General features: G+C 31.6%; 1 protein-coding gene across 1 annotated transcript; it reads right to left on the bottom strand.

Annotated features, from left to right (window-relative positions):
- Positions 1 to 4,445: 4,445 nt before the first annotated feature.
- On the bottom strand, positions 4,446 to 7,928 carry LOC134691249 (uncharacterized). The gene is made up of 2 exons (XM_063551640.1): positions 7,775 to 7,928; positions 4,446 to 5,368 (listed from the first exon to the last, which is right to left on the bottom strand). Exons 1-2 carry the CDS (start codon positions 7,801 to 7,803, stop codon positions 4,492 to 4,494), a joined length of 906 nt encoding a protein of 301 aa, XP_063407710.1. The 5' UTR covers positions 7,804 to 7,928; the 3' UTR covers positions 4,446 to 4,491.
- Between the last annotated feature and the right edge of the window lie 3,953 nt (positions 7,929 to 11,881).

Here is an 11,881-nt window from a genome sequence, read left to right as displayed (position 1 = left end):
AGGTTGGTACAACACATATCGACAGATTTTATGAATATATACAATAACACGAATAAACCTTTAAAATCTTGATAATTATATTAAAAAACTTGATCTTAAATAAAATAAGCATATATACAAAATTCAACAATGGTATGTTTAACTTAATCAATAATTCTAATTTTTAAATTACCAATTCGGCCAACTTTAGTAGCAATATACCAACTTCAGCTGCATATATGGGATATATATAAAGGCAACAGTAGTATACCGCTGTTCGAAAGTCATTAATCGATTGAGAAAAAGACAAATCCGGGTTACAAACTAAAACTGAGGGAAACACATCAGATATAAATTTCCCAACTCATTCGGTATTCCGAAGCTGACAGCTGCTACTCAGACTTTGTAAAACGTCACCAGTGTCTGAGCAGACATTTGATGAACCAGTGAGATGTCTCGTCGTTTTTCTAAAAAAAAAAAAAAAGTCATCGGAACATACCAATACATTCCGTATCAACTTCACAAATAACAAACGATGGTCTTTAATATAAAAAAAAAAGGTGGTATGAGACACCTCTCATCCAAGAGACTATAATGACACAACAGTTTAAAACAACTATAGTATATATTTTAGGTCATTTCGTTGTTAATTATCTTAAAAACGTATTATAGTATTCTGCTATTTGTCATTGTAAATTATTACTTTTACTGTTATATCTATATTTGGCTCGGCTCGGTAATCAAACACCCTGTCATGGTGTTGGTGTGTTATGGTAAGTTTTTGTATATTTGACTATTGTTTCTGCTAATTTGCTTTGTCTATATGCTTTTTTATATCTTTGCTGACATATTTGTTTATTTGTAGTGATTGAGATTAGAAGACAATGTTCACTGATGTACCCCTATTTTTGAAATTTTAACTATTATATCCGTTTGTTGTGTTTACTCATTGTTGTGATTGTAATGGAATGTTTTGCGACTGTCATACAAGTCAGAATTTTTAAGTTAACTAGCTATGAATGAAGACAACAGTAATATACCGGTGTTCAAAAGTTATAAATCGATTTAGAGAAAACAAATCTGGGTTACAAACTGAACCCGAGGGAAACACACCCACTATATGAGGAAAACAAAAGAACAATAGGAACACCACTGAAGTGCAACAAAATAACCCGCCAAAACCACGTACAATCCACCAATTTCTACACAAGAAAATGTCTGTATCAAGTCAGGAATATGGCAGTTGTTATCCATTCGTTTGATGTGTTTGAGTTTTAATTTTGCCATTTGCTTAGTGACTTTTCGTTTAATTAACATTTTCCTTATGTATGCAATATTGATAATATAATCACTTAATTGATGGACACTGCATGCTAGCGAATAAAACCAAGATTTTGTTTTACCCTGAATATGTAAACAATAAACCCACAAAACTAGATGAAATCAACAAAATCAAAGTATTAATTTTTTTTTATAAAAATCGAAAGAAAGACGAGACATCAAGATATTAACAAATATCAAATTCAATCTTTAATTTCAATTCAATTTCAGTAATACTAATATAAGTAGTCATCTAAATCAGAAACAGATAATATTTTGAACTGTTTCCTATATAAAACTGCTTACATCGAATTAATTTTAACTTTGGTAGTAAGTTGTCTCATTGACAATCATACAACATTCCCTATTTTTATAAGGTAATACATATCCGATGGTTTTTTTTTTATTTTCTTATATGACTGAAAATAGAAAAATGCTAGAATAAAGAAAGTGCTATTACCAGTACGACGCATTTCCACGTTGAAAAAGTAAAATCTGTTGTTTCTTTTTATCTCATCGAGTTTTTCCTCAACTGAGTTTCATATTGTATATTACTATAAAAAACATCATAGTTATTGTGAAGATGATGATAAATTATAGTTATCAATGTTTATACATTATTTTATAATGACTTTGACAAAGATGTATATTACATGAATACATTTTCAGTAAAAGTAAGAGAAATTTATCTGTTAAGATAATCAGGTTTACCACCTTGGAGGTGATTGCAAGTAAATGAATCGCTATGGGAAGATAAGATTTCCGTGCTTTCGGTTCATCTCCACACCGATATGTTTTGGTCTTAGCATTCCGTCACGTGGAATTTTATATAAAACGTTAATTGAACGCTTAAACAAATTTTTGTCGTTACCGTTTCGCTATCTTTCCATCAGAAATGTGTTGATTTTTATTCACATATGTAATTTACGGAACATTAGAAGCGATAACGTTTTTCTTTTAAGATCTAGAGAAAGATTAATGAAAACGTCTTTACGATGATAACAGATGCATGATATTTCGTATCCTCTTAAGAGACACATAAAGAGGGAGTGACAAAAAATACTGAAATGTGATAGAAGGTGTTTTATATCATGATTTAGTAAAAATGTTTAAAATTAAGTAATATATTATGAAACTAATTCAGCTGCGTGACTTCTTCTTGACTTATGGTAGTTAAACAAAGTATTTGCAGCTATATATTTGTACTGATAATATCAAAACATTTTTTTTCTACAGAATTTATTGGTTTTGCCTAAAATATAACGTACGACTAAGAACGATAACTCTGACCAAGAAAAATTATAAATGACAATGTAAGCTGTGTCAGCGAAACTCAGTGGTGAAGTGTGGACATTGAAAAAGTAACACTCTTCTGATGATAAAGGTAACAAAATCATTTGATGCTTTACGTCGATAAGCATATAGATAAAAAGTTAATCTTACATTTATTATCATTATCTGTTAAACTATGTTTTATAAAATATATATGCAAATCAATATTTTGTATTTTCATTATTTATCGAGAAAATTGCATAAGAAACTTTCTACACTTATATCTAAAGCAAACTTTGCTGCATATTGGTGAATGAAAATGGGAAAAAATGTATTTTTTTTTATAATCACCTGTCTTGTCATTGTCATAAGTACTTTCGGTAGAAAGATGTTGTCTTTGTTGGAATATAACGCTCAGGTCAAATACTTTAAGGAACATACTTTTACAAAATGTATTACCGCAAAAAAAAATCTTTTACATTATATGTTTGTATTGGAATACGCTGGAATTGCAGACCATATATACGTATAATTGGATATTTTCAGTGACATATATGAAGCTGCTAAGTCTTTTGGTCTCGTCGCTTGCTATATTAAGGGGAACATTTACAAAATAGAGGCAAAAGGTACTTAAGGGACATTCAAATTCATAGGTCGAAAATAAAAATAAAATGCTGTGGCTTTAAAAAGAGCCTAACAAACGAACAACTTACAAAAAAACAACACTGAAAACTAAAGATGAAGCATCACGAAGCCCACCTAAAATTTGTGGTGATCTCATTTGCTCTGGAAAGGTAAGCAGATCTTGCACCATATGTGGAAAGGTCACATTTGGGGAAAAGTGGACTGGATTGTAGTTACGACAAGACGGATACTGATATTTGATATAAGTTCCTGTATATAGTCACCCTGATATGATTAAAAGAACAAATCGGCGAAAAAAGGGGCAATGCCGATTGTTGGTCGAAAATGTAAAAAAATCTTTTCCAATCAATAAATTACAAATTTTATCATGTGAATTTATAACAAGTAAGGTCTTTTCGCGGATAACATACTCAACATAGAAAACTTCAATGTCTCAATGTTTACAGTGGTTATTTTTTGCTACTAGAATTTACTACTGTAGAATGTATGCTTGTGCAATATTAGTAAAATGAGTTTGTTCTTCGTCGTATTTGTCGCTTATTTATAGAAAAAATACTCATCAAAGATTCCAGGCTTATAATTGTGTACGCCGATTTGGTATGCACATATGTATGAATTTATTTAGATTAAAATAGACTCATTGCATTGTCTATGTGCAATACATTGTTGCTTAGTATTAACATATGTGCCGTCAACTAAGTGATGTCAATTGTGGTTAATTGTTGTTAAACTTTATGGAATTATTTCGGATCGTAACTATCTTTTCTTTTGGCACTGATGAAACTTCTCTCAAGTCCAATTTTCATACTTAATCTGCTGCAAGTCATTATTTGATTACTTATTGCATATAATCAAAGAAAAAAATATGTGACTGTATCTTACATTACATTTCCTTTACTATAGATAATTTAACTGATCTGTAACAATAACATCTCCATGCCTTATATATCATGTACTGTAGTACGACACTAGATTAAAACTGACGAGAAAAGGTAACACACGGCCACCGAAAACTTTATTTTTGTGAAGCCCAGGTGGTCGTGTGGTCTAGCGGGATGGCTGCAGTGCAGGCGACTTGGTGTCCCGATATCTTAGTAGCATGGGTTCGAATCCCGACGAGGGAAGAACAAAAAATTTGCGAAAGCAAATTTACAGATCTAACATTGTTGGGTTGATGTTTAGACGAGTATGTCAAAAAAACTTCTAACGATATCGGCAGACATAAAAAATAGGAAAACGGTATTTTACATCATTTTTTAATTATATTAATAAATATCAATTCTTATCTAAAATAAAACTTTCCCGACATTTTCTTTGAAGAAGTGATTTTCCTCCATCACAAGCTATTAATACAATTCCATTTTCTCTCGCGTATAAGATTGTCCTAGGTTTGACTATGCCGTCTACTTTTGATAGGACGGCCTCCGTATGTGTTCCATCTTTTTTAATCTTATATATTTTATTTGCAACCCAATCAGTCACCATAAACGTATTTTGAGTTATCTGTTCAAACCCATATGGACCTTTCAAAGCTGAGCTGTTAACTTCAAAAATAATATCTCCATTGATTGTTGTGCACACAAAAGAACTTGCCAAATAGTTGGTAAAAAATACTTTTTCATCGTGAATTTGTAGGTAAAATATCCAACCATTCGGGATTTTAATTATGTTTTCATAAGGAGGCGAAGTCTCGTTGATCACAATTATTCGATCTTTTGCAGCAATGTAAAACTTTCTCGCGTAATAATCTAAACCCCACAATCTCACTTCGGAATTATTGTAAGTTATCGGCTGTAATTCGGTTTCTTCCTGCTCAGACCTACTGGTTCGAGACGATTGTGAATGAGTTCGAGGTTTCTCTATTGTTTTTGAAACAACCTCTATAGTTCGTAATACTTGTTCTTTGTTAACATCTATTACTTGAATGCGTGTATGATCGACTGAAACAGCTATAGTATTTTCGCTCATAACTGCTAAGCCATATGGTTTTGCATCAAGGATTATTTCGGACTTTTGTATCCCAGGCTGATTAATGTCCCATACAACTAACCGTTTGTTATAATCAGCAACAATAATTCCAACACCTGGGAGTATCTTCATATCTATTATTGCTGTTGGTTGTATTTCTATTTTCTTTGTATTTGGTCCAAATCTGCAATAAGAACTGTGTTATCAAAATGTTCGGTATTATGAATGCATGAAACAAGAAATCAAAACAGCTTAATATTACATACACTATACCGGTACTCTATTCTTTTGCTAAGTTTGAAGCGTCCAACGAATGTTCCTAATATGCATGACCCCATAGTTAATTACTGTCAATTTAAAATTTGAAAGACAATTACAACAGAACATTCAGTGCCAATATTGACGATGTTTATGTCGAGGGGTAACCATCTGTTCTATCGTCCTCTCAGCTGCGCGTTATTTTTATAATGTGTTCTATCTCTCTTTTCACGTTCATCATGTCTGTATAAAAAAATTAAGGAGATTTGCAAATAATACCAATGAGGTAGCTATCCATGCACCAGAGGCGAAAGAATGAGGATACATGTATATACAATTTCACCAATGTAAAAAAACAATACCCTATTATAAGCAATAAATGACCCTTTTTATAAAAAAATGTGTGAACAATTTAAAAGAGAAAAAAAACAGCTAGATTTAACCTTAACAAATAAACGAAAAACAAATGTTTCAGTGAGCAATCAAGAAAATAAACGACTGTGTTCCACTTTAACAAGGTGGTTACTTTAAATACATGGTATGTCAAAGGACTTCTAAGTTTGTGTTTATAGACCGGTCATATCACTATAGATACCACCGTTGTATGGCTTCAGATGCATTTTTATGGGGTGGGTGGGGTTGGGGAGGGGAGCGTAGAAAAAATTTGAAGACCTGTCTTTTTTATCAATCCTAATTCTATCTTATTCATTCTAATGTGACGTCATTTTTTCATTTTTTTTAGTCTGTTTTACAAATTCAAATGACGTCACTTTTTCGTCATTTTTTACAGTTTCATATATGACATCACTTGGCGTTGAGGTTTAAACTTATTCGGATGTGTCTACTTTTGTGTTTCAAATGTCTGGTTATGTAATGTATTCCAGTTGTTTTCTGTAATTAGTTAATACTTCAGTTTTATTATGAACAACTGTTGTATAGTCATTTTATAATATTTAATGTTTGCAAAAGTATAAATTATTCTAAATAATAGGGATGTTCTAGTAACTTACAGAAAACCCTTGCCGTTTTAGCACAACTTTTTTGATCTTTTGGTCCTCGATGCTGTTCAAATTTGTACTTGTTTCGGCTTTCAAACTTTTGTATCTGGGCGTCACAAGTAAGTCTTGAGTGGACAAAATGCACTTCTGGCGTATTAAGATTTTGAATTTGTTGCAATTTGTTGGCTGTTGTTCGTGTGATTCTTTGTCAATTGTGTTCTCCAATTTATTTATATTTTAGTCCTGTTGTGTTGTGTTGTCATTTTGATGTAATATTTCAGATGGTTATAAAAGTGCGAGGTTTGGCATGCAACAAAACCAGGTTCAACCCACCATTTTTTCCTTTTAAAATGCCCTGTACCAAGTCAGGAATATGGCCATTGTTATATTATAGTTCGTTTTTGTGTGTATAACATTTTAGGTGTAATACCACCAAATCATGATACGTCACATCCGGTTGCATACGAAAGTAGGCCTAAAAAAATATTCCCTTGAATTTGACAGTTGTAGAAAATCAACCCTGCATTTCATTGCACTTAAGTTTTTCTGAGTCGTAAATATGTATGTTGGATGTCTGAAAGCATCATTCTTTAGTTATATTATGGTATCGTTTTGGAACGTTAAGGTTACATAGTTACCAAAGCAGGTAACCAGTAAATAACAGTGTAAAAATTGGGTTGCTTACTTCCGGTGGTGGTTACTTTCCTATATGCAATTAAATGTAGTGTGAAATTTTCCCTGTATCACTGGAATGGATTAAACTTTATACATGCACAGTATTTCTTTGGTTGAAATAAAGGTAAATACTGTACAATTTTTTTAAAGTGCCAATTTAACAAAGACTAATAGGGAAAAATCAATGGTGGTATTACACCGTTTTAACGTTGTGTCGTTTGTTTTCTCTAATTTTTAAGTTTAAATTCACATTGCGATAAGACGTGTCACGGTACTTGTCTATCCCAAATTCATGTATTTGGTTTTTATGTTATTATTGTTTAATTTCTAGGGATTTTGTCTGATGCTCGGTCCGTTTCTCTGTGTGTTACATTTTAGTGTTATGTCGTTGTTCTCCTCTTATATTTAATGCGTTTCCCTCGGTTTTAGTTTGTTACCCCGATTTCGTTTTTTGTCCATGGATTTATGAGTTTTGAACAGCGGTATACTACTGTTGCCTTTATTTATTATAGGATAGAAGACATGCATATTTATTACATTACGTATATATAGACTTTAAGCTAGGTGATGTGCCGACATTTATGTGGTATTTGTTAAGCGTACAAAATGTGTTCAACTTACTTACTCTTATTTAAACTAAAAAGTTACAGAATACATACTTGCATTTTGACGAAGTTTTCCTCTCCATTACAGATTTTCAGTATATAAGTTTTTTTGATACTACATTGAAGCAAACCAAATGTGAATTATATTACATAAAAGTATATATTATTTACTGATCATATGACCTAAATGTACATGGCTTACTTCCTATTTGTATATATGATTCTTCCTGTATCAAGCAAATACTTCCGACAGCAAAGTATGTCAAGTTCGTGTATTTTCTTTTTCAAATTGATACTTAATGTAACTGAAGACTATCTCTTTACATTTTGTTTTGCATTTTCCCCCTTTAATTTTAATACACTGCACTGCATGCTAACGTTATAAGTGATTAAATTACATATTCTGGACTTATACATCCAGTCATTGTGGTATGGTGCTATTGTAACTTTTTGTATTATTGTTCATTTTTGCTAATGTGCTTTGTCAATATGCCTTTTTGTGCTTCTTTGTTAATTATTTTTTTTATAGTTATTAAGATTATAACACAATGTTGACTGCTGTACCCCTGTTTGTGACATTTTTACCTGTTTGCTTTGTTCACATCATTGTCAATATAATTGAATTTGATGCGACTGTCATATAAGTGAGAGGTTTAGCTGACTATAAAACCAGGATTAATCCACCTAATTCTATATAAGAAAATGCCTGTATCAAGTCCGGAATACGACAGTTGTTATCTATTCCTTTGATAAGGTTGGGGTTTTGATATTGCCAATTGATTAGGGACTTTCAATTTTGTGATAATTCCTTTTTTTTTGTAATTTTGTAATTTCCTCCCCTTTCGTATATTTGTGTTACTTTTCTTTTTCACAAATACACGTTATAAAGTGAATTACTTTTAAGACATGATCCTCAATAGTTATTTATATTATATGAAATCACTGAAATATGTATACGAAAGGGAAACAAACCAGTATTGCACGACATTGACAAATTTACGAAGGACAATATAAAAAGAATTATTTAATGAAGGAGATGACATTAAAAAGGACTAGAGAAATAATAAGTGAATTTTAACACACAGATAAAAGATAAAAATCGACACTTACGATTATCTCAAATACAAAACAATAATTTAACAGCTGATAATAACACGAATCAAAAAAGCTGACGACACAGAGACAACTAGAGAAATTATTCACAAAAGGAAAGATCCAAGAGATGATGTTATAAATAAAACAAAAACTATTTGAAATCAAAATAGTCACAATGCCAATGTAGAACAACCAATGACACAGACTGATTTTATGAACGCAAAACACAAATACAAAAATATCCAGCAAAACACTGTGTATGAGGTTAACGATCTCAAGTAGAGTGATAGGTATAAAATTGTTTGGAAAATTTGGACAATCATAGGTACAAATTCAGTAAATACATTGTGATGCATCGCATATAAAAAAAAATTTGGAGCTACAAAAATCAGTGTTATATCATTCAAAATGCGAAGCATTCTGGTGGATATAAAAACTATCAAACAGAACATCTAACATGTAAATGGAATCGTTGAACCGAAAAACAGAAAGAGAGTTTCAAAAGAAAGAAAGAAGCATACTTGGGTTGAAGGGAACAAAAAGACAGTTTAAGACGTAATCTTGAAAATATTTTATTAAATAATTGTCTGTTAATCCTGTAAAATTGTTGTGCCCAAAAAATAAAAATAAACAACATCCAAAAAGTTTTTGTTTATAAATGTTGTTCGTTGAATGAAAGAATGTAAACAGATTTTTTATTTTTATTTTACAAGATTTTTTTAGTTGGAATAAACAGTGCCATGAACGTAACTTTGTACTCAATCATATGAATGAAGAAAATCTGTGTTTCGTCAGGGTTTTGTTGAACCGCACTGGATTTTTAGATCGTTCTGATTCTAATGTTTTATAGACATATCCTATTAAAATCGTGCCGGTGTTCGTAATGAAATATTTCACGTTTATTTCAAATGACGAGGTGCTTGTACACGTGAGGAAATAATTTAAGATCGGTTATCTTTTGAAATTCCTAAAATCTCTAATCAAGCCACATGAATCAAGATACAATGATAAGGTGTAAGATAAAATGATATCGTTGAAGATATGGTCGTGCGCCGCCATGTCAAAATATAAAAACATCTTAAAGTATTAATGAACATGGTTATTTTTTCTACTTACAGCTGTTCAAAAGTATCATTTATAACAAGATCGGTAGCTTTTTATTCATAGTTTTTCAACCCCTCAAATTTTGATTATGCTGACCACTTTATGTTGTGTGTGTTTTATATGGACTCCCACTGGTTGTGGAGCACCATATCGTGGTGCATTTCACGTCCTCTTGGTATATTTAATAAAAATTAATTTAAGTATGAAATAAAAGATGCCTGTAATTATGAAAAGTGAGACAGGTTGAGCACGCACTTTGTATATATTACTTGCACTCTACTTACCTTCTTCATATTTTTACACCTTTCAAGAACTTTAAAAGTACTACAAGGGCTTAATCTCTTTTCGCTTCTTCAATTGAAATTAACAGCTTTTACTTATGTTATAAAAACTATCGGGACTAATTGTGATATTTTAAGAGTTTCTTTCGAGGAAATACAAGCAACTAGAATTAAAATTGCTTGTCAAATTAAAGCAGAAAGAAAGAGCGTTCAAGTTTGTATATGCATGAAGACCGTCAAAGTTTTACGAATGATTGCTTGAAAAAAAAAATTGACATTCACTGTACATTAAAAGACGGACAACAATAGCGTTTTAAACTACCGATCGAAGTAATTGATGAATTAATACGTGCTTGTTTACATTATTTATTAAACGTAAAACACTGTTTAAATCTTGTTTGATGGCGTTTGTTTTTGATTCAGTTCAGTGTTTCTGGTGTTTTGTTGTTTTACTCTTATAGTTCATGTGTTTCCATCGGTTTTAGTTTGTATCGGGATTTGTTTTCTCCGACTCGATTACTTTTGAACAGTTGCATACTACATCTCGAAAAGTCAACCGTTAAAATCAGCATAGCTGTGTCAGAAACTGTATATATTGCAATCGCTACTGTATGCAACAGCCTTTCTGGCAATGTTAGGTTTGAGAAAAGCTGTACACAAATTGAAATCCCTGCACAGTCCTTGAATTGATCGTATCTTTCCTGAAGTTGTTGTTCTAAATTGTATTAGTGCATTGCATGTTATTCAATTAAAACTGTTCTGATATGATCTGTAGTTTATGCATTTTAATTTGTGCTGTTTAATCTTTAATCTGAATTCTGGTTTGATTGATGTTGTTTGCCGATGTAAAATGTTTTCGATACAAAAAACTCTCCAGTGCTAATGTTTTTGTATAAATGTACATGTGATATGCAAGTCTTTTGTAACTGTTCAAAGGAATTTCCAAAGTTGATGTTATCAATACTAAAGCTACACTACCATTGATAGAAGAATATCATTAGAACCATTTTATTTTCCAAACAGAGATACTTTGTATAAGCATACTTTAGTCTGCCACTGTTCCTTAAACTATTGATTCAATGACAAACATGAAGATTTCAACTTTCCAAATATCAACTTCAGATTTCGCAGCAGTAACATACCCTCTGATCGATCGTATGGAGTTAGCATATCTCAATTGCTCCTACCGGGTTATGAAGAAGAATTACTGAAATCGACACTTCATACAAGTGAGAGGTTTAGCTAGCTTTAAAACCATATTTAATCCACCATTTTCTACATAGGCAAATGCCTGTATCAAGTCAGGAATATGACAGTTGGTATTCATTCGATTGATGTTTTGTGCTTTTGATTTGTTAGATAACAGTATAGTCGTCTGATTTGTAATGTTACTGATAATGACGAGTGTGAATCAGATTGGCCAGTTATGCGTGATTAGCAGGAAACACATATCCTATTAACGCAAGGGTCTTGCTCCTTTTAAGTTCGAGCGATTTAAGATAAAAAAAAAAAATAAAAAAAAAAACGTCAGCTAGTTATATTTTACTTAATATATTTCTTTGCGCAGCACTAAACAGAAGATAGATTGAAAGAAATATTTATCTTAATATATGTAATGCTTAGAATGCGAATCCTTCATTAAGCTAGTACAGAGAACAAAATACTCAAATGTTTTTTATCA

Source organism: Mytilus trossulus, chromosome 11 (assembly GCF_036588685.1).
Source record: "Mytilus trossulus isolate FHL-02 chromosome 11, PNRI_Mtr1.1.1.hap1, whole genome shotgun sequence".
Taxonomy (NCBI): Eukaryota; Metazoa; Mollusca; class Bivalvia; order Mytilida; family Mytilidae; genus Mytilus; species Mytilus trossulus.
Note: the sequence above shows the minus strand (reverse complement) of the source record. Positions and strands in the feature narration are given on the sequence as shown.

Coding starts and splice junctions, on each gene's coding strand:
- LOC134691249 (XM_063551640.1), bottom strand. CDS start 7,803: ATGGAGAGGAAAACTTCGTCAAAATGCAA. Junction 5,369..7,774: donor AAAACTTCGTCAAAATGCAA/GTATGTATTCTG, acceptor TTCTTATTGCAG/ATTTGGACCAAATACAAAGA.